The sequence below is a fragment of the Leucopleurus acutus genome (assembly GCF_964270905.1).
Source record: "Leucopleurus acutus genome assembly, chromosome: 20".
In the NCBI taxonomy this organism is placed as follows: domain Eukaryota; kingdom Metazoa; phylum Chordata; class Mammalia; order Artiodactyla; family Delphinidae; genus Leucopleurus; species Leucopleurus acutus.
Window position 1 is genome coordinate 36,898,905 of NC_139162.1, and position 24,047 is coordinate 36,922,951.

The following is a 24,047-nucleotide window of genomic DNA, read 5'->3' on the forward strand; positions in this document are numbered from 1 at the left end:
GATGTAGGGTTGCCACAAGCCTTCAATTGTTAAAAAAAAAAAAAAAAAGAAGTATCTGCGAAGCTCAATAAAATGAAGTATGCCTATGCCTATGGAGGTCCCCAGGAAAGGCAAGAACAGCTTATGGAGTAGGCATCTCTTTAAGAATTATTGATGTCAGAGTCATTCCATTTAAAGCTGAAGACCCTTAGAAGAAAGTCATGTTAAAATAGTCATTGGATACAATAAGGGAGGAGACTGGTGACCAGGCTAGAGTTTGCCACTTAGAAATGTAATTGTTTCAGATGTTCAAATCATTGGCTTATTTTAAAAGTTCTTTGACAGAGGGGCAAACTAGTCTTCCCCTGTTATGTGATGTAACCTATTTAATCAATTTCTCTAAAAATCATATTTGCTGATAAATATGTATATAAGCTAACTCTTTGTAAAGCTGAATTTGTCTATGTATGTTGTAGTGGTCTCAGGAAATAGTACTTTGTCACTGGTGTTGAAGAAACCTTTCTTGTCAGCAGATGTCCTAAAAGCATAATTATAGTAATTTAATTAGATAATCCAAAGTTTGTTCTGCTCTAATATTTATAAGTGATACAATTATTCAAAATGTTCTAAAATGATTCCATAATTAGATTAGGTCTGTTGAAGGTATGTTCATTCTTAAATGTGAGCAAGATTAAATAAAAGTTATTTGGGGGTTGTTAGGCTAACCTATACAAATTTGTGTTTACTTACCCAATCCCATACTATTCCAGAATGTTTTGGGGGACACTTAAGTGCTTGAGATTTGATTTTGTGTGCTTTTTTTTAAAAAAGTATGAACATTTCTTATATTTTTATGGGCAGGTGAAAATTATCTAAAAGTAAGGGAAATACTGCAGATTACTTCTTTGCCAATCAGTGGAAATGATCACACAGCTTGAGGCAGTTTATATCATGATGAAATAAAAATTTTAAATACACATGACTTAGAAATTTAGCCAAAGTAAATTCACGTCTTTAAATTTCAGAAATACTTTAAAAAATAATGGTCGGTATGGCATGACATCTGTGTTTCTTCCTAAAAGTACTATTAGAAATGTTTTTCCTGAGATAAGAATTCCAATGGAAAACTACTTGACTTTCTAAACTGTGGTAATTGCACTTAATTCGCCAATTCTTACTGTAGAAATGTCTCAGCAATATATTTAATTTTTACTTTCCTCCCACCCAACCTGGTTGTTTATCCTTTAAATTTGGAGAAATTAAGCTCTTTACATAACTTCATACAAAAGTATTAATCAAATTTGTTTGATTCTGCATTCAAAATATGCTTAAGATACAGGTAGTCACTCACACTGCCGAATTCAGTATGTTCTTCCCTAAAACATGTGTCTATTATTCTTTGAAATTCCTTTACAGTTATTATTTTAGGAATTCCCTGGTGGTCCAGTGGTTAAGACTCTGTGCTTCCACTGCAGGGGGCATGGGTTCGATCCCAGGGAACTAAGATCCCACATGCCGCCCGGCGTGGCCAAGAAAGAAAAAGAAGAAAAGAAAAAAATGTAAAAAAAAAAAGTTATTTCCATTCAGCCTTCTGGTTTTGGTTTGATGCCTTATTTTCTTGAAGTTTCACTAGCATTTTCTATCTTTTTAGCCTTTAAAACATTTTTTATAAACTAATCTCATTTTAGTTAAACTTTTTTGTGTGTGTGGCTGGTATTTTTTTGTTTTGTTTCTCTCTTACTACTGTTATATGCCTTGTTTTTACATTTGGAGGTATATTTATAGTATCTATATGCACACACTTTTTTTGGAATGTATTCACAGTATATATTATTTAATTAATTTATTTTAACATCTTTATTGGAGTATAATTGCTCTACAATGGTGTGTTATATAACAAAGTGAATATATTTGCTGCTTTAACAAAGTGCTTTATAACAAAGCTGCTTTATAACAAAGTGAATCAGCTGTACATATACATATATCCCCATATCTCTTCCTTCTTGCGTCTCCCTTCCACCCTCCCTATGCATATACTTTTTTAAAGTTATTCTTTTGTGCTGTTTAACCCACTTAGTTATTAGTAGTATTTATTGCTCAAAGATTACAATTATAATAATGAGTATTCTAACATACAAAACAAACTCTCTGGAATGAAAAGTATGAGAAACATAATGAAGCTCTAGGCTGGACTGGAACAATTATTCTTTTTACCACAGTCAAATATTTTCCTTTTGTATTATTAAGGAATCTATTTTATCCTCTTATTGTTGAGGCATCCTCCCCCACCCCGCCGCCACCTCCTTAATGTTTTATTAGTTTACAATCTGTATGCCTTTTATTTCTTATCCTTGCCTTATTGTACTAGCAAGGACTTCACTCAATACAGTGTTGAAAAAGAATGGTGAGAGAAGAAATCCTTGCCTTGATTCCAATATTGAGGGTGGGGCGTGAAATTCAGTCTTACAGCATTAAGTATGATGTTAACTATAGATTTTTGTTGCAGAATACTCCTTATCAAATTGAGGAAATTCCATCTATCACTGTATGCTGAGGTTTGTTTGTTTTTAATCTGTTTTATTTGAGTCCCAATCTTATTACATGTAAAATAAGAAGAAGGACATGTTTCCTTCTCCCATCATTTTGCAGTTACATTGAACTTTCCTATGAAATGACCCTAGTTTATTTTTTAATTTTTAATTTTATTGAAGTGTAATTGATTTACAATGTATTAGTTTCCATTATACAGCAGAGTGATTCAGTTTTATATATATATATATATATATATATACCCTTTGTCAGATTCTTTTCCCTTATAGGTTTTTTTTTTTTTAATTTTTTATTGGAGTTTAGTTGATTTACAATGTTGTGTTAGTTTCAGGTGTACAGCAAAGTGAATCAGTTATACATATACATATAGCCACTACTTTTTAAAGATTCTTTTCCCATATAGGCCATTACAGAGTAGAGTTCCCTGTGCTATATAGTAGGTCCTTATTAGTTATCTGTTTTATGTATGCTAGTGTGTATATGTCATTCCGAATCTCCCAATTTACCCCTCTTCCTCCTTACCCCTGGCAACCATAAGTTTTCTACATCTGTGACTCTGTTCCTGTTTTGTAAATAAGTTCATTTGTACCCTTTTTAAGATTTCACATGTAAGCAATATCATGTGATATTTGTCTTTGTCTGACTTACTTCACTCATTGTGACAATCTTTAGGTCCATCTGTGTTGCTGCAAATGGCACTATTTTGTTCTTTTTTATGGCAGAGTAGTATTCCACTGTATATATGTACCACATTTTCTTTATCCATTCGTCTGTCAATAGACATTTAAGTTGCTTCCCTGTCTTGGCTATTGTAAATAGTGCTGCAATGAACATTGGGGTATATGCATCTTTTTGAATTATAGTTTTCTCCAGGTATATGCCCAGGAGTGGGATTGCTGGGTCATATGGTAATCCTATTTTTAGTTTTTTAAGGAACCTCCATACTGTTCTCCATAGTGGCTGTATCAATTTATATTCCCACCAACAGTGCAAGAGGGTTCCCTTTTCTCCATGCCCTCCAGCATTTGTTGTTTGTAGATTTTTTGATGATGGCCATTCTGACTGGTATGAGGTGATACCTTATTGTAGTTTTGATTTGCATTTCTCTAATAATTAGTGATGTTGAGCATCTTTTTAAGGCTGGATACTATAAAACTCTTAGAGGAAAACAGGCAGAACACTCTCTGACATAAATCACAGTAAGACCTTTTTTGAACCACCTCCTAGAGTAATGAAAATATATATAAATGGGACATAATTAAACTTAAAAGCTTTTGCACAGCAAAGGAGACCATAAACAATGTGAAAAGACAACCCTCAGAATGGGAGAAAATATTTGCAAATGAAGCAACCAACAAGGGATTAATCTCTAAGATATACAAACAGCTCATGCAGCTCAATATCAGAAAAACAACCCAATCAAGAAATGGGTGGAAGATCTAAATAGACACATTTCTCCAAAGAAGACATACAGTTGGTTAAAAAGCACATGAAAAGAATTCCCACTTCTACTGCTGCTATTCAACATTGTAATGGAGGTTTTAGCCAGAGCAATGAGACAGGAAAGAGAAAGAAACATGAAAATTGGAAAGAAGCAAAACTGTATCTATGTGCATAAAACATCCTATACATAGGAAATCCAAAAGAATCCACAAGAAAGCCACTATAGCTAATAGACAAACTCAGCAAATATGATCATATGACTTTTACCTTTCATTTTGTTAATGTGGTGTATCACATTGATTGATTTATAGATGTTGAATCATCCCTGCATCCCTGGAGTAAATCTCACTTGATCATGGTGTCTGTTCCTTTTAATGTACAGTTGAATTTGGTTTGCTAATATTTTGTTGAGAATTTTTGCATCTATGTTCATCAGGGATATTGGCCTTCGATTTTCTTGCAGTGTCCTCAACTTGTTTTGGTATCAGGATAATGCTGGCCTTGTAAAAATGAGTTTGAAAGTGTTCCATCCTCTTCAGTTTCTTGGAAGAGTTTGAGAAGGATTGATATTAATTCTTAAATGTTTGGTAGAATTCACCAGTGAAGCCATCTGGTCCTAGACTTTTCTTTATTGAGAGTTTATTTTGTTTTTTTTATTTTGTTTTTTTGGGGTTTTTTTTGCGGTACGCTGGCCTCTCACTGCTGTGGCCCCTCCCATTGCAGAGCACAGGCTCCGGACGCGCAGGCCCAGTGGCCATGGCTCACGGGCCCAGCCGCTCCGCGGCATATGGGATCTTCCCGGACCGGGGCGCGAACCCGTGTTCCCTGCATCGGCAGGCAGGCAAACTCCCAACGTCTGCACCACCAGGGAAGCCCTATTGAGAGGTTTTTAATGATACAGTTTCCTACTAGTAACTTGTTTGTGCAGATTTTCTGTTTCTTCATATTCAGTCATCAAGGTTGTATGTTTCTATGAATTTATATATTTCTTCTCTGTTGTCCAATTTGTTGATTGTATAAGTATTCATAGTAGTCTCTTATGATCTGTAGCTCTGTGGTATCAGCTGTAACGTCTCCTCTATCATTTCTTTTTCTTTTTTAAATTTGAGTTCTTTCTCTTATTTCTGGGTAAGTCCAGCTAAAGGTTTGTCTATTTTGTTTATGTTTTCAAAAAACCAGCTTAGTTCATTTATCTTTTCTATTGTTTTTTCTTCTCTTTCATTTATTTGCACTTCAATCTTTGTTGTTTCTTTCCTTCTTCTAACTTTGGGTTTAGTTCTTTTTCTAGTTCCTTGAGGTGTAAAGTGAGGCTGTTTATTTGAGATCTTCCTTGTGTCTTAATACAGGCTTTTATTGCTATAAACTGCCCCCTTAGAACTGCTTCTGCAACATTTCATAGGTTTGATATGTTGTGCTTCAGTTTTCACTTTTTTTCATGATATTACTTGGATTTCCCTTTAGATTTCTTCTTTGATCCATTGGTTGTTCAGGAGCATGTTGTTTAATCTCCACATATTTGTGGATTTTCAGCTTTTCTCTGTTAATGACTTCCACTTTTACACCATTGTGGTCAAAAAAGATACTTTGTATGATTTTAATCTTCTGAAATTTGTTAAATGTTGTTTTGTGACCTATCATGTGATCTACTCTGTAGAATGTTCAATTTCTGCTTGAGAATTATGTGTATTCTGCTACTGTTCAATGGAATGTTTTATGTTTGTTAGGTCCAGTTGGTCTAAAGTATGATCAAGTCCAACATTTACTTGTTGATTTTTCTGTCTAGATGATCTAACCATTGTTGAAAGTGGGGTATCAAAGTCCCCCTATTAAACTGTATTGTTGTCTGTTTCTCCCTTCAGATCTGATAGTATTTGCTTAATATATATTTAGGTACTCCGATTTTGAGTGCATATATATTTATAATTGTTATACCCTCTTGCTGAACTGACCCTCTTAGCATCATATAATGACCGTCTTTGTCTTGTTACCATTTTTGGCCTAAAACTTATTTTTTCTGATGTTACTATAGCTACCCCTTTTCTATTTTGGTTTCCACTTGCATGGAATGCCTTTTGCCATCCCTTTACTTTGAATCTATGTGTGTTCTTGGAGCTGAGTCTTTTGTAAGCAGCATATTGTTGGCTCTTGTTTCTTAATCTATCCCGCTGCTCTATGCCTTTCAATTGGAGAAGGCAATCCATTGACATTTAGAATAATTGATAGGTGAGAACTTGCTTAATACCATCTTATTGTTTTCTGGCTGTTTTATAGTTTCATATATTTTCTTCCTCTCTTGCTATCTTCTTTTGTAAGTTGATGTTTTTCTGTAGTGGTAGTATGGTTTCCTTTTCTTTATCTTTTGTGTATGTATTGTAGACTTTTGCTTTGTGATTACCATGAGGTTTACATAAAACATCTAATAGATTTAATAGTCTATTTTATGGTGAAAACAGTTAAACTTATATCACCTATAACATATCATATATAAAATATTCTTTTACTCCCCCCTTTTATGTTTTTGATGTCACCATTTACATATTTTAATTGTATATCCATTAACAAATTGTTAACTTATAGTTATTTTTAATACTTTTGTCCTTTAACATTTATTCTACAGTTAAGTAGTTAGCACATCACCATTTTACAGTATTAGGGTATTCTGAATCTGATTATTTGTTAACCTTTACCAGTGTGTTGTATGTTTTCATGTTACTAATAAGCATCCTTTTCTTTCAGTTTGAAGGACTCCTTTTAGCATTTCTTGTAAGGTAGATTTAGTGGTGATGAATTCCCTCTACTTTTGATTATTAGGGAAAGTTTTAATTTTGCCTTCAGTTCTGAAGGACAGTTTTGCTGGGTTAAGTATTCTTGGTTGGCATTTTCTTTTTTTTTTTTTATTGGAGTATTGCTTTACAATGTTGTGTTAGTTTCTGCTGCACAGCAAAGTGAATCAGCCATATGCATACACACATCCCCTCCCTCTTGGACTTTCACCATCCCACCCAACTAGGCCATCACATAGCACAGAGCTGAGCTCCCTGTGCTATACAGCAGGTTCTCACTAGCTATCTGTTTTACACATGGTAGTGTATTTATGTCAAACTTAATCTCCCAATTCGTCCCACCCTCCCCTTCCCACCCCATGTCCACATGTCAGTTCTCTATGTCTGCCTTTCTATTCCTGCCCTGCAAATAAGTTCATCTGTACCATTTTTCTAGATTCCACATATATGCATTAATATACGATATTTGTTTTTCTCTTTCTGACTTACTTCACTGTATGACAGACTCTAGGTCCATTCACATCTACATGAATGACCCAGTTTCATTTCTTTTCGTGGCTGAGTAATATTCCACTATATATATGTAACACACCTTCTTCATCCATTCGTCTCTTGATGGACATTTAGGTTGTTTCCACGTCCTGGCTATTGTAAATAGTGCTGCAATGAACATTGGGGTACTTGTGTCTTTTTGAATTATGGTTTTCTCAGGGTGTATGCCCAGTAGTAGGATTGATGGATCATATGATAGTTCTATTTTTAGGTTCTTAAGGAACCTCCATACTGTTCTCCACAGTGGCTGTATCAATTTACATTCCCACCAACAGTGAAAGAGGGTTTCCTTTTCTCTGCACCCTCTCCATCATTTATTGTTTGTAGATTTTCTGATGATGGCCATTCTAACTATGAAGTGATAACCTCATTTTAGTTTTGGTCTGCATTTCTCTGAAAATTAGTGATGTTGAGCATCTTTTCATGTGCCTTTTGGCGATCTGTATGTCTTCTTTGGAGAAATGTCTGTTTAGATCTTCTGCTCATCTTTTGATTGGGTTGTTTGTTCTTTTGATATTGAGCTGCATGGGCTGTTTGTATATTTTGGAGATCAATCCTTTGTTGTTTCGTTTGCAAATATTTTCTCCCATTCTGTGGATTGTCTTTTCGTCTTGTTTATGGTTTCCTTCGCTGTGCAAAAGCTTTTAAGTTTAATTAGGTCCCATTCACTTATTTTTGTGTTTATTTTCATTATTCTAAGAGGTGGGTCATAAAAGATCTTTCTGTGATTTTTATCAAAGAGTGTTTTTCCTATGTGTTCCTCTAAGAGTTTTATAGTGTCTGGTCTTACATTTAGGTCTCTAATCCATTTTGAGATTATTTTTGTGTATGGTGTTAGTGTGCTAATTTAATTCTTTTACATGTAGCTGTCCAGTTTTCCCAGCACCACTTACTGAAGAGACTGTCTTTTCTCCATTGTATATTCTTGCCTCCTTTGTCATAGTTTAGGTGACCACAGGTGCATGGGTTTATCTCTGGACTATCTATCCTGTACCATTGGTCTGTATTTCTGTTTTTGTGCCAGTACCATACTGTCTTGATTACCGTAGCTTTGTAGTATAGTTTGAAGTTGGGGAGCCTGATTCCTCCAGCTCTGTTTTTTTCCTCAAGATTGCTTGGGCTATTCGGGGTCTTTTGTGTCTCCATACAAATTGTATAATTTTTTGTTCTAATTCTCTGAAAAATGCCATTGGTAATTTGATAGGGATTGCATTGAACCTGTAGATTGCTTTGGGTAGTATACTCATTTTCACAATATTGATTCTTCCAATCCAGGAGCATGGTATATCTCTCCATCTGTTTATGTCATCTTTGATTTCTTTCATCAGTGTTTTATAGTTTTCTGAGTACAGGTCTTTTGCCTCCTTAGGTAGGTTTATTCCTAGGTATTTTATTCTTTTCGTTGCGATGGTAAATGGGTTTGTTTTCTTAATTTCCTTTTCTGATCTTTTGTTTTTAGTGTATAGGAATGCAAGAGATTTCTGTACATAAATTTTGTATCCTGCAAACTTACCAAATTCATTAATTAGTTCTAGTAGTTTTCTGGTGGCATCTTTAGGATTTTCTATGTATAGTATTATGTCATCTGCAAACAATGACACTTTTACTACTTCTTTTCCAATTTGTGTTCCTTTTATTGCTTTTTCTTCTCTGATTTCCATGGCTAGGACTCCCAAAACTATGTTGAATGAGAATGGCAAGTGTGGACATCCGTTTTTCACGATTGAGAATGATGTTTGCTGTGGGTTTGTCATATATGGCCTTTATTACTGAGGTAGGTTCCCTCTGTGCCCACTTTCTGGAGAGTTTTTATCATAAATGGGTATTGAATTTTGTCAAAAGCTTTTCCTGCATCTATTGAGATGACCATATGATTTTTATTCTTTAATTTGTTAATATGGTATATCACATTGATTGTTTTGCGTATACTGAAGAATTTTTGCATCCCTGGGATAAATCCCACTTGACCATAGTGTATGATCCTTTTAATGTGTTGTTGGAGTCTGTTTGCTAGTATTTTGTTGAGGAGTTTTGCATCTATGTTCATCAGTGATATTGGTCTGTATTTTCTTTTTTTGTAGTATCTTTGTCTGGTTTTGTATCAGGGTGATGATGGCCTCATAGAACAAGTTTGGAAGTGTTCCTCCCTCTGCAGTTTTTTGGAAGAGTTTGAAAAGCATAAGTGTTAACTCTTCTCTAAATGTTTGATAGTATTTGCCTATGAAGCCATCTGGTCCTGGACTTTTGTTTGTTGGAAGATTTTAAATTACAGTTTCAATTTTATTACCTGTGATTGATCTGTTTATATTTTCTAATTCTTCCTGGTTCAGTCTTGGAAGGTTATACCTTTCTACGAGTTCATCCATTTCTTCCAGGTTGTCCATTTTATTGGCATAGAGTTGCTTGTAGTAGTCTCTTAGTATCCTTTGCATTTCTGTGGTGTCAGTTGTAATCTCTCCTTTTTCATTTCTAATTTTATTGATTTGAGTCCTCTCCCTTTTTTTCTTGATGAGCTTGGCTAAGGTTTATCAATTTTGTTTATCTTCTCAAAGAACCAAGTTGTAGTTGTATTGATCCTGGCTATTGTTTTCTATGTTTCTATTTCATTTATTTCTGCTCTGATCTTTATGATTTCTTTCCTTCTACTAACTTTAGGTTTTGTTTGTTCTTCTTTTTCTAGTTGCTTTAGGTGTAAAGTTAGATTGTTTATTTGAGAATTTTCTTGTTTCTTGAGGTGGGCTTGAATTGCTATAAAGTTCTCTCTTACAAGTGCTTTGCTGTGTCTGATAGGTTTTGGATGGTTGCGTTTTCATTGTCATTTGTTTCTAGGTTTTTTTTTGTTTTGTTTTGTTTTTGCGGTATGCGGGCCTCTCACTGTTGTGGCCTCTCCCGTTGCAGAGCACAGGCTCCAGGTGCGCAGGCTCAGCAGCCATGGCTCACAGGCCCAGCTGCTCTGCGGCATGTGGGATCTTCCTGGACCGGGGCACGAACCTGTGTCCCCTGCATCGGCAGGCGGACTCTCAACCACTGCACCACCAGGGAAGCCCTGTTTCTAGGTATTTTTTGATTTCTTCAGTGACCTCTTGGTTATTTAGCAGTGCACTGTTTAGCCTCCATATATTTGTGTGTTTTATAGTTTTTTTTTTTTTTTTCTGTAATTGATTTCTAATCTCATAGCGTTCTGGTCAGTAAAGATGCTTGATACAATTTCAGTTTTCTTAAATTTTCCAAGGCTTGATTTCTGATCCAAGATGTGATCTATTCTGGAGAACGTTCCGTGTGTACTTGAGACAAAAGTGTATCTTTCCACTTTTGGGTAGAATGTCCTATAAAAATCAATTAAATCTACCTGGTCTATTGTGTCATTTAAAGCTTCTGCTTATTATTAATTTTCTGTCTGGATGATCTTTCTGTTGGTGTAAGTGGAGTGTTAGAGTCCCCCAGTATTATTGTGCTACTGTTGTTTTCCCCTTTTATCACTGTTAACATTTGCCTTATGTATTGAGGTGTTCCTATGTTGGGTGTGTAAATATTTATAATTGTTATGTTTTCTTCTAGGATTGATAATTTGATCAGCATGTAGTGTCCTTCCTTATCTCTTGTAACAGTTTTTAAAGTCTATTTTATCTGGTATGAGTATTGCTACTCCAGCTTTCTTTTGATTTCCATTTGCATGGAATATCTTTTTCCGTCCTCTCACTTTCAGTCTGTATGTGTCCCAAGGTCTGAAGTGGGTATCTCGTAGACAGCATATATAAGGGTCTTGTTTTTCTATCCATTCAGCCAGTCTGTGTCTTTTGTTTGGAGCATTTAATCCACTTACATTCAAGGTGATTATTGATATATAAGTTCCTATTACCATTTTCTTAATTGATTTGGGCTTGTTTTTGTGGGTCTTTTCCTTCTGTTGTGTTTCCTGCTTAGAAAAATTCCTTTAGCATTTGTTGTAAAGCTGGTTTGGTGGTGCTGAATTTGCATAGCTTTTGCTTGTCTGTAAATCTTTCGATTTCTCCACTGAATCTGAATGAGATCCTTGTTGGGTAGAGTAATCTTGGTTGTAGGTTTTTCCCTTTCATCACTTTAAATATATCCTGCTACTCCCTTCTGGCCTATAGAGTTTCTGCTGAGAAATCATCTGATAACCTTATGGGGATTCCCTTGTAGTTATTTGTTGATTTTCCCTTGCTGCTTTTAATATTTTTTCTTTAAATTTAATTTTTGTTAGTTTGATTAATATGTGTCTTGGTGTGTTTCTACCAGGGTTTATCCTGTATGAGAGTCTCTGTACTTCCTGCACTTGGATGGCTGTTTCCTTTCCCATGTTAGGGAAGTTTTCAAGTATAATTTCTTCAAATACTTTCTCAGACCCTTTCTTTTTCTCTTCTTATTCTGGGACCCCTATAATTTGAATGTTGATGTGTTTAATGTTGTCCCAGAGGTCTCTGAGACTGTCCTCAATTGTTTTCATTCTTTTTCCTATATTGTGCTCCACGGCAGTTATTTCCACCATTTTATCTTCCAGCTCACTATTGATTCCTTCTGGAGTGTTTTGGATCATCTATACTATCATTACTCTGAATTCTTTTTCAGGTAGGTTGCCTATTTCCTCTTCATTTATTTGGTCCTGTAAGTTTTTACCTTACTCCTTTGTCTGTAACATATTTTATTGTCTTTTCATTTTTTTTTTTTTGATGGGCGGGGCTTTATTCCTGTCTTACTGGTTGCTTGCCCTGAGGTGTCCAGCACTGGAGTTTTCAGGCAGTTGGGTAGAGCTGGGTCTTGCTGCTGCTATAAGGAGCTCCAGGAGGCCTCACTCCGATTAATATTACCTGGAGTCTGAGGTTCTCTGTTAGACAAGTGGTTTGCACTCAGTGCTCCTACCACAGGAGCTCAGGCCTGACCCTAGCCTGGGAACAAGGATCCTGCAAGCCATGCAGCACAGCAATAGAAAACAAAGGGAAAAAAAGGAGCTTACAATATCAAAGAGTAAAAAATTAGAGCAGAAGCAAGAAGAACTACAATCCTGCAGCCTGTGAAACAAAAACCACATTCACAGAAAGATAGACAAGATGAAAACGCAGAGGGCTATGTACCAGATGAAGAAACAAGATAAGACCCCAGAAAAACAACTAAATGAAATGGAGATAGATTCTTTCCAGAAAAAGAATTCAGAATAATGATAGTGAAGATGATCCAGGACCTCGGAAAAACAATGGAGGCAAAGATCGAGAAGATGCAAGAAATGATTAACAAAGATCTAGAAGAATTAAAGAACAAATAAACAGAGATGAACAATACAATAACTGAAAGGAAAAATACACTAGAAGGAATCAATAGCAGAATAACTGAGGCAGACGAATGGATAAGTGACCTGGAAGACAGAAAGGTGGAATTCACTGCTGCAGAACAGAAAAAAGAATGAAAAGAAATAAAAACAGCCTAAGAGACCTCTGGGACAACATTAAATGCAACAACATTTACATTATAGGGGTCCCAGAAGAAGAGAGAGAGAAAGGACTCTAGAAAATATTTGAAGGGATTATAGTCGAAAACCTCCCTAACATGGGAAAGGAAATAGCCACCCAAGTCCAGGAAGTGCAGAGAGCCCCATACAGGATAAACCCAAGGAGAAACACACAGAGACACATAGTAATCAAAATGGCAAAAATTAAAGACAAAGAAAAATTATTGAAAGCAGCAAGGGAAAAACAACAAATAACATACAAGGGAAGTCCCATAAGGTTAACAGGTGATTTCTCAGCAGAAACTCTACAATCCAGAAGGGAGTGGCGTGATATACTTAAAGTGATGAAAGGGAAGAACGTACAACCAAGATTACTGTACCCAGCAAGGATCTCATTCAGATTCAATGGAGAAAGCAAAACCTTTACAGACAAGTAAAAGCTAAGAGAATTCAGCACCACCAAACCAGCTCTACAGAAAATGCTGAAGGTACTTCTCTAAGTGGGAAACACAAGAGAAGAAAAGAACCTACAAAAGCTAACCCCCAAAATCAAGAAAATGGGAATAGGAACATACATATCGATAATTGCCTTAAATGTGAATGGATTAAATGCACAAACCAAAAGACACAGGCTTGCTGAATGGATACAAAAACAAGACCCATATATGTGCTGTCTACAAGAGACCCACTTCAGACCTAGGGACACATACAGACTGAAAGTGAGGGGATGGAAAAAGATATTCCATGCAAATGGAAATGAAAAGATAGCTGGAGTAGCAATACTCATATCAGATAAAATAGACTTTAAAATAAAGACTGTTACAAGAGATAAGGAAGGACACTACATAATGATCAAGGGATTAAATCAAGAAGAAGATATAACAATTATAGGTATATATGCACCCAACATAGGAGCACCACAATACATAAGGCAACTGCTAATAGCTATAAAAGAGGAAATCAACAATAGCACAATAATAGTGGGGGACTTTAACTCCTCACTTACACCAATGGACAGATCATCCAAACAGAAAATAATAAGGAAACACAAGCTTTAAATGACACAATAGACCAGATAGATTTAAGTGATATTTACAGGACATTCCATCCAAAAACAGCAGATTACACTTTCTTCTCAAGTGTGCACGGAACATTCTCCGTGATAGATCACAGCTTGGGTCACAAATCAAGGCTCAGTAAATTTAAGAAAACTGAAAATATATCAAGCATCTTTTCTGACCACAACGCTATGAGATTAGAAATCAATTACAGGGAAAAAGACGTAAAAAACACAAACACATGGAGGCTAAACAATACGTTACTAAATAACCAAGAGATCACTAAAGAGATCAAAGAGGAAATCAGAAAACACCTAGACACAAATGACAATGAAAACACGATGATCCAAAAACAATGGGATGCAGAAAAAGCAGTGCTAAGAGGGAAGTTTATAGATATACAAGCCTACCTCAAGAAACAAGAAATACCTCAAATCAACAATCTAACCTTACACCTAAAGGAACCAGAGAAAGAAGAACAAACAAAACTCAAAGTTAGCAGAAGCAAAGAAATCATAAAGGTCAGGGCAGAAATAAATGAAATAGAAATAAAGAAAACGATAGCAAAGATCAATAAAACTAAAAGTTGGTTCTTTGAGAAGATAAACAAAATTGATAAACCATTAGCCAGACTCATCAAGAAAAAGAGGGATGGGACTCAAATCAATAAAATTAGAAATGAAAAAGGAGAAGTTACAAGAGACACCACAGAAATACAAAGCATCCTAAGAGACTACTACAAGCAACACTATGCCAGTAAAATGGACAACCTGGAAGAAATGGATGAACTCTTAGAAAGGTATAACCTTCCAAGAGTGAACCAGGAAGAAATAGAAAATATGAACAGACCAATCACAAGTAATGAAATTGAAACTGTGACTAAAAATCTTCCAACAAACAAAAGTCCAGGACCAGATGGCTTCACAGGTGAATTCTATCAAAGATTTAGAGAAGAGCTAACACCCATCCTTCTCAAACTCTTCCAAAAAGTTGCAGTGGAAAGAACTCCCAAACTCATTCTGTGAGGCCACCATCACCCTGATACCAAAACCAGACAAAGACACTGCAAACAAAATTACAGACCAATATCAATGCAAAAATCAATGCAAAAATATAGATGCAAAAATCCTCACCAAAATACTAGCAAACAGAATCCAAAAACACATTAAAAGGATCATACACCATGATCAAGTGGGATTTATCCCAGAGATGCAAGGATTCTTCAATATATGCAAATCAATCAATGTGATACACCATATTAACAAATTGAAGAATAAAAACCACATGATCATCTCAATAGATGCAGAAATAGCTTTTGACAATATTCAACACCCATTTATGATAAAAAACTCTCCAGAAAGTGGGGATAGAGGGAACCTACTTCAACATAATAAAGGCCATATACAACAACCCCACAGCAAACATCATTCTCAATGGTGCAAAACTGAAAGCATTTCCTCTAAGATCAGGAGCAAACAAGGATGTCCACTCTCACCACTATTATTCCACATAGTTTTGGAAGTCCTTGGAACAGCAATCTGAGAAGAAAAAGAAATAAAAGGACTGCAGACTGGGAAAAAAAGAATTAAAACTGTCACTGTTTGCAGATGACATGATACTATACATAGAGAATCCTAAAGATGCCACCAGAAAACTACTGGAGCTAATCAATGAATTTGGTAAAGTTGCAGGATACAAAATTAATGCACAGAGATATCTTGCATTCCTATACACTAATGATGAAAAATCTGAAAGAGAAATTAGGGAAACACTCCCATTTACCATTACAACAAAAAGAATAAAATACCTAGGAATAAACCTACCTAGAGAGACAAAAGACCTGTATGCAGAAAACTATAAGACACTGATGAAAGAAATTAAAGATGGTACCAAGAGATGGAGACATATACCATGTTCTTTGATTGGAAGAATCAATATTGTGAAAATGACTATACTACCCAAAGCAATCTACAGATTCAATGCAATCCCTATCAAATTACCAATGGCATTTTTTACAGAACCAGAACAAAAAATCTTAAAATTTTGTATGGAGACACAAAAGACCCCAAATAGCCAAAGCAGTCTTGAGGGAAAATAATGGAGCTGGAGGAATCAGACTCCCTGACTTCAGACAATACTACAAAGCTACAGTAATCAATACAATATGGTACTGGCAGAAAAACAGAAATATAGATCAATAGAACAGGATAGAAAGCCCAGAGATAAACCCACACACCTATGGTCAACAATCTATGACAAAGGAGGCAAGGATATACAATGGAGAAAAGACAGTCTCTTCAGTAAGTGGTGCTGGGAAAACTGGACAGCTACATGTAAAAGAATGAAATTAGAACACTCCCTAACACCATACACAAAAATAAACTCAAAATGGATTAGAGACCTAAATGTAAGACAGGACAGTATAAAACTCTTAGAGGAAAACTTAGGAAGAACACTCTTTGACATAAATCACAGCAAGATCCTTTTTGACCCACCTCCTAGAGAAATGTAAATAAAAACAAAAATAAACAAATGGGACCTAATGAAACTTCAAAGCTTTTGCACAGCAAAGGAAACCATAAACAAGACGAAAAGTCAACCCTCAGAATGGGAGAAAATAATTGCAAACGAATCATTGGACAAAGGATTTATCTCCAAAATATATAAGGAGCTCATGCAGCTCAATATTAAAAAAAACAACACAATCCAAAAATGGGCAGAAGACCTAAATAGACATTTCTCCAGAGAAGACATCAGATGGTGAAGAAGCATATGAAAAGCTGCTCAACATCACTTATTATTAGAGAAATGCAAATCAAAACTACAATGAGGTATCACCTGACACCAGGTAGAATGAGCATCATCAGGAAATCTGCAAACAACAAATGCTGGAGAGGGTGTTGAGAAAAGGGAACCCTCTTGCACTGTTGGTGGGAATGTAAATTGATACAGCCACTATGGAGAACGGTATGGACTTTCCTTAAAGAACTAAAAATAGAATTACCATATGAACCAGCAATCCCACTACTGGGCATATACCCAGAGAAAACCATAATTCAAAAAGACACATGCACCCCAATGTTCATTGCAGCACTATTTACAATAGCCAGGTCATGGGGGCAACCTAAATGCCCATTGACAGACGAATGGTAATGAAGATGTGGTACATATATACAGTGGAATATTACTCAGCCATAGAAAGGAACGAAATTGGGTCATTTGTAGAGACGTGGATGCATCTAGAGACTGTCATACAGAGTGACGTAAGTCAGAAAGAGAAAAGCAAATATCGTATATTAACACATATATGTGGAACCTAGAAAATGGTACAGATGAACCGGTTGGCAGAGCAGAAATTGAGACACAGAAGTAGAGAACAAACGTATGGACACCAAGGGGGAAAAGCAGCAGGGGGTTGGGGTTGGGGTGTGATGAATTGACAGGTTGAGATTGACATGTGTACACTGATGTGTATAAAATGGATGATCAATAAGAAAATAAACATTAAAAAATTTTTAAGCTTTAGGAATTAGAAAGATAAAAAATATATTAGGAAAAATAAAAATATAATTGAAAGAACTACAACAAGGTATAACAGAACCACAATAGAAAAGAGAAAGAAAAAAAAAGTAAAAACAAGAGAGGGGGGAATATCCCCAAAGGAGCAGAACAGTAACAAATTATAAATAATAAAATAAAATTAGAAAAATGAAAGATTTATTAGAAGAAAGTATAATATAGATGAATCAGCAACAATGGGTTAAAACAGAACCACAACCTAAAAGAAGAAAGCAAAAAAAATGCCAGAGAAGGCCTTGGCTGTGGGGGGCGGAGCTTAGGCGAGGTGGGGTTTAGGGTGGGCGTGGGGACTAGGCTCAAGACCCATGCAGCTGGAAAAGGCCTTGGGGGCGGGGCCTAGGCGGGGCGACATTCAAGAGTGGGGTGGCACCTAGGCTTAGGACCTGGTGACAGGGGAAAGGCAGTTCTGAGGGGGGCCTTGGAGAGTGGAGCTCCAGAGTTTGGAGGTAAGCTGTGAGTGAGCGTTTGTGGGCGAGGTTTAGGCCCAGTGTGGTTGGAGCGGGTCTCAGAGGTGGTCTCTGAGTGTCGCTTATAGAAGTAGGGCTCTGAGTGGGGGTGTAGGGGCAGGGCTTAGGGTCTGCAATGCTGGAGGGAGCCTCTGAAGGCACAGTATTAAGCCCAGGAGACCAAGAGGCTCCCTGGTGCCCAAGTCAGCAGGGAAAGTGTTGGCCATGCTCCCTTCCGTTCCTCCACTCTCCCAAGCATCTCCCCTTGCTGCTGAAGTGTGGGTGGGTCCCACCATGTGTGGGAACTTCTACTCTCCACCCGCTGCCCCCCAGGGGTGCCAGTCCTGTCCGTCTGGCCTTTACTTTTGCTCCCCCTTCCCTCCCTCCCACTCCCTCAGAACCCATGCTGTTGGAGGGGACCTTGGTTGGCAGAGGATCAGGCCCGGGATCTCAGCAGGCTCCCCAGCGCCCAACTGCACAGGGGAAACATTGGCTACGCTCCCTTCTGATCCTCTGACCTTCCAATGGTGCCCCCCTTTCCCCCTCTGGGCGTGTGATCCCTTCCTCTCCCCCAGCCGCCCCTCAGGGGCACTGGTCCTGTCCCCCCTCCACTTCTCCTCCCCCGTCACTCCCCACCCCACAACCTACCCGGTCGCTGGGGATTCCTCCCATCCCCTTAGGTGTCTGTGGTCCCCCACCAGTGCCTGGTAGGTGCCCTAGTTGTGCAGAGACACGAATTCCACGTCCTCCTAGTCCACAATCTTTGGTAGTTTATTTCTTATAGCACTTTGAATATATTAGCTCATTTTCTCCTGGGCTGTAATGTCTCTGCTGAGACATCCACTGATAGCCTTATGGGGGTTCCTTTGTATGAGAGATATTTTTTTCTCTTGCTTCTTTTTTTTTTTGGCCATGATGTGCAGCATGCGAGGTCTTAGTTCCCTGACCAGGGATCAAATCCGTGCCCCCTGGAGTGGAAGTCTTAACCGCTGGACTGCCGGGGAAGCCCTCTCTTGTTTCTTTCAAAATTATCTCTTTGCCTTTGCTTTTAGACACTTTAAAAAAACGTAATTAATTAATTAATTTTTGGCTGTGTTGGGTCTTCATTGCTGTGCGCAGGCTTTCTCTAGTTGCAGCGAGTGGGGGCTACTCTTCATTGTGGTGTATGGGCTTCTCATTGCAGTGGCTCCTCCTTGCAGAGCAGGGTTCTAGGAACGTGGGCTTCATTAGTTGTGGCACATGGGCTCAGTAGTTGTGGCTCACAGGCTTTAGAGGGCAGGCTCAGTAGTTGCGGCACATGGGCTTAGTTGCTCTGCAGCATGTGAGATCTTCCCGGACCAGGGCTCACACCCGTGTCCCCTGCATTGGCAGGTGGATTCTTAACCACTGCACCATCAGGGAAGTCCTAGACACTTTTATTACTATGTGTCTTAGAGAAAAACGTTTTGGATTGAGAGTTTGAGGTGACATATTTGCTTCGTGAACTTTGATGGCCTAATCTCTCCCCATATTTCAGAATTTCTCAGCCATTATTTATTGAAATAAGCTTTCTATTCCTTTCTCCCCTAGTACACATTATTTCTTTTGATGGTGTCCCATAACTTCTGTAGGCTTTCTACACTCCTTTTCATTCTTTTTTCTTTTTGCTCTTCTGTTTGTAAAATTTCAATCAATCTGTCCTCTGGATCACCAATTCGCTCTTCTGCTTGTTCAAGTCTGCTCTTGAAGCTTTCTATTCAATTCTTTATTTCAGTCATTGTATTCTACAGCTCCAGATTTTCTGTTTGGTTCTTTTTTTATGTTTTCTATCTCTTTTTTGAGGTTCTCATTTTGTTCTTGTATTGTTTTCCTGATAGCATTAAATTTTTCATCTGTGTTCTCTTGTAGCTCTCTGAGTATTCATAGAAGAATTATTTTGAATTCTTTGTCAGGCAATTCCTGGATTTCCATTTCTTTGCAGTCAGATACTGGAATTTTACTGTATTCTTTTGATGGAGACATGTTTCCCCTGATTCTCCATGACCCCTGTAGTGTTGTATAGGTATCTGCACATTTGAAGAAGCAGTCACGTCCTCCAGACTTTACTGACTGATTTTGTTAAGGGAAGCCTTCTACCTGCTGATAGGGACCCATACTGGTTATTCTGTGACCCTGATCTAGTGATGCAGAGTGCCATGTGGAAAGGTGCATGGTGGCACTGGGTCCAATGGTATATGATGTCTCTTTGGCTCCAGGACATTGGGGTCCACAGTATTGACAACTGTGTGGTCCTTGGCAAGCACTGCAGGAATTCTGTGGCTTCAAGATCTTTTGGGCTCCTAAGTGGCACCTCCAAGACTGGTAGCAGGGCAGGCAGTGGTGGTGGATGGAGCCAGTGGTGTGCACATACTCGGCTGCAGGGGCCAGCTGCAGGTGCCTATGTAGTGGCAGAGGGGGCCAAAGCAGGTAGCAAGGGCTGGGGCCAATTATAGGCTCACTGGCGTTTGCCAGTACCATACTGTTTTGATTACTATAGCTTTATAGTATAGCTTAAAATCAGGAAATGTGATGACCCCTGCTTTGTTCTTTCTCAGCACTTATTTGGACATTCAGGGACTTTTTTATTTCCATATAAGTTTTATCCTCCTTTCTCATCTCCCTAAGACAACAGTATGATGATTGGGACAGGCTTGAATCCTAATGAGAAGAATCTATCAGATCCTTAGAGGGGTAAGGTCCTTGCTTGAATATCTTCACTTCCATTCAGCCTTCCACCCTAGTGATAATCCCATTTGTTTGGGCATTATCTCTATCAATTGACTGTACTCCTTATGTAACCCACAATTTTCTAAGTCTTCTCTAAATCTTATGCTAGGGACATAAGCTCCTGGATTGTCCCTAACTCAACTCTCCACATTTTTTGCAGTTGACAGTGAGTGTTCACCTGATAGACCCTTCACTTGGCTGTAATATGCCCTCCACATATATCTTGGTCTGTAAAGCTTTCTAGACATCACTACTGCATGGAACTGACTAGGGAATTAACTAAAGTCATTCTTATTGGCCATGTGACCTTGAACAAGTTACTTAGCCTTTCTGAACTTCTGAGGTGGACATAAAAATTGTACCTAATTCATATAGTTGTTACAGGATTAAATGAGTTAATGTAAAGCACTTGGTGCCTGACTTGTTTAGGTGCTTAGAGATAGTGTGATTATGCTGTTGCTACTACTGCTGACTACTTCAGCTTTAAAACTTGCACTTGCTTGTTTCTTCATTGACATCAAGCCTTTGCCTACAGAGCCCTTTCTCTTTGTCCCATCACCTTTCTTTCTCAGGAGCCCCAATCCTTTGGCTGCCTGAATGTATGTTGAAGAATGGAAAATTCCTGTGGTTTTGTTGAGCTGTGCCTCCCATATTGGGGGTGGGGGCCTGAAGGGATAGGGGTGCCAACCTGTTCATAACCAAAAGGCCAATAAACGTGTCTTCCCAAATGAAATATTGAACTTCATTAAATCTAAGACATCATCAACTGTGAGCCACACCCTTATTTTATGTAATACTAAGAAAGAAATAAGCAACCTTTAGAATTTTAATTTTATACTTATTTAAAAGTTATTTTGATGCAGGTCTGTGAAGGGGCATAAGAGGCTTCCTGGTCCCTAGAGAGACCCCTCCACCAGGAGGACGTACGCAGCTCATGGACCTTTCCAGACATAGATGCAGCCTCTGGGGGGAGCTGGTCCTTGTGGCATGGGCCCATGTTCAACAGCCGGGAAAGAGTGTACATGACAGGTGACTGCTGATCAGGGGGTCTCAATTAAGTGATACAGGGAGCTACACTGTGTGGGTAGAAGCCAGCAACGGGACCCAGAGAGCAACTGGCTGGCCTGAGATTCGAGAGTTGGAAATCCCAGGCATCTCAGTCAACATTAGCTCCGTGGGCAGAAAACATGGATTCCGTGGCTGCTGTCTGCCATACCAGTGCCACCAATGTCAAGTGGTATGTGAGTTACACACAGGTGTCCAGCTATGACCACATGACAGTCTCCCCAGACAACAAGACACTCATCATCCAAAGGATCAGTAGCTGCAACTCACCACTTCAGTGTGGGATAGAAATCCTCCCACAGATTATTGAGAGAAGTGAAGTAATCTTTCCGACATTGACCTATGGTCCCTCCAGTGTGCTGATCAGGAGTAAGCGCCGTAACTTCAATGGCATCCTGCCTGCTGAGATGGGCTCCCAGGTGGAGATGGAGTGTATCTCCTATTTCAGACCAGAATTCAAGTACCAGTGGATCCACTTCCACTGTGGATTCAAGTACCAGTGGATCCACTTCCTCCTGAACTTCTCAGAGAAAAAATTACCTTCCTGAATCTGATCTGGGACCAGATGGGCAGATACAGATATCAGGAAGTCCAACTCCAGGTGCCCTGGCACAGGACTGCTTTTAGCAAAGGTTTCACTATCTCAGGATCCTTGCTGGTATTTCTCATCATGGTGACAGCAGTGGGCAGTGTCCTCTTCTGTGCATTCCTCATTCATACCCTGATCAGACATTACTCTACAAGGGCAAATTGGGCTACATGACCACCCACCTCAGACATAGAAGACAAGACCAGATGGGCAAGGAGGGTTCCAACTCCCCCACTTCCTTATCCGACACCATGGGACCATCAGGTATGCCCCTTCTCAACATTGCCAGGGACAGAGAAACGGAACAACCTATACATGCCCAATAACCGGGAATTGCTTAAATGGGATGCAGCACATGTTGAGTGAATCTGTCATTGTTAGAAACCACGCTGGGGAAAGCCATTTACTGATGCAGAGAATGTTCACAACTTGTTGCCAGGTTAGAAATGCATAATGCAAACCTGCATCTGATAGTATCATATTGTGAAAAGTATAGATTAGTTAATTGATACAGATGTAATATTACAGTGTGTATGTATGTATGTGTTTTCCAGTTTTATGTGTACACACACACACATATATATGTATATATATATATATATACATATATATATACACACATATATACGCACCTGTGCAAAAATTGTGGAAAATATTACCTATCAACAGTGTTATCTCAGTTTCCTTCTTTGTATACTTTACTGTATATTCTGAAGTGTTTTTTTTTCTTCACAAATTATATAAATTGTTCTTATTATTAGAAAACAAACCCCAATAAAGGTAAAACAGCATGAAGTTAAAAAAAACTTATTTTGACAGAGATTAGGATGGTGGTCACCAGGGGCTGGGGGTGGGGGCACTGAGAAGATGCTGTATAAGGGTACCAACTTACAACTAGTGGATAAATAAGATCTGGAAATCTGATGCACAACATAGGGATTATAGTCGACAATACTGTATTACAAACTTCAAAATTGCTAAGAGACTAAATCTTAACTATTCTCACTATAAAAAAAGAAATTATAAATATGTGCCATGATAAAGGTGTTAGCTAGCACTACTGTAGTAACCCTATGGCAATATGTAAATGAATCAAACCAACACATTTTACAACTTAAACTGTACAACGTTATATGTCAGTTATATCTCCATAAAAAAGGAAAAATATATTTTGAACAACTTTTTAAAAAAGTTATTTTGGACTTATTTAGACATAGAAACAATGATAATATGAATGGCTATGGCTGAATTCACTCATGTAACTTGATAGCCACATCATAAACTGCTGCCTGGGTGATGGTCAGACACTATTGATTGTAAGATGCACATGAATTTCAGAGATGCTGAAATGTGAAAAATGAAAAAGTACATCTTAAAGTTAATGAAAGGTATCCTGTTTCCCTTCAACCAATCTTCTAGAATGTAGAAACTTCATTTTCTTTGTATAGTCACATATCTTTGATACATGAATTTTTGTAAAATAATTTCCCTCTATTCAAGACTTCAGGTCTTCCTAGCTTTAAATCTTCCGAGCTTTAAGAGAAAAATACCTTGGCTGACGCAAGTGTTTGTTGTTGATTATCATCATCTCAGACAATAGTAGAGGCTCTGTGATTGAGCTACTAATTTTGTCTTTTTCATTTTATTAGATGGAAAGCAGGCTGAAAGTTATATCCCTCCTACAGAGATATATGCTGTTTGATACTTAGCTGCAATTTCGTAACACTTTAAATTTCATCTCAGTGTTGTATAAAGAACAACATTTTGGAGTCAAACAGACTGAGGTTTATATTC

General features: G+C 37.9%; 2 protein-coding genes across 2 annotated transcripts in view; both read left to right on the forward strand.

Moving 5' to 3' along the window:
• LOC309977249 (UPF0547 protein C16orf87 homolog) overlaps nt 1-24,047 on the forward strand; it is a 60,749-nt gene that overhangs the window by 29,018 nt on the left and 7,684 nt on the right. The gene's annotated exons all lie outside the window — the stretch shown is intronic.
• Nucleotides 73-22,427, forward strand: CEACAM18 (CEA cell adhesion molecule 18; the record flags this gene model as incomplete). The annotated part of the gene is given in 4 exon segments (XM_082862995.1): nt 73-128; nt 21,644-21,776; nt 21,778-22,195; nt 22,198-22,427. Coding segments are annotated over 4 exon segments (837 nt in total).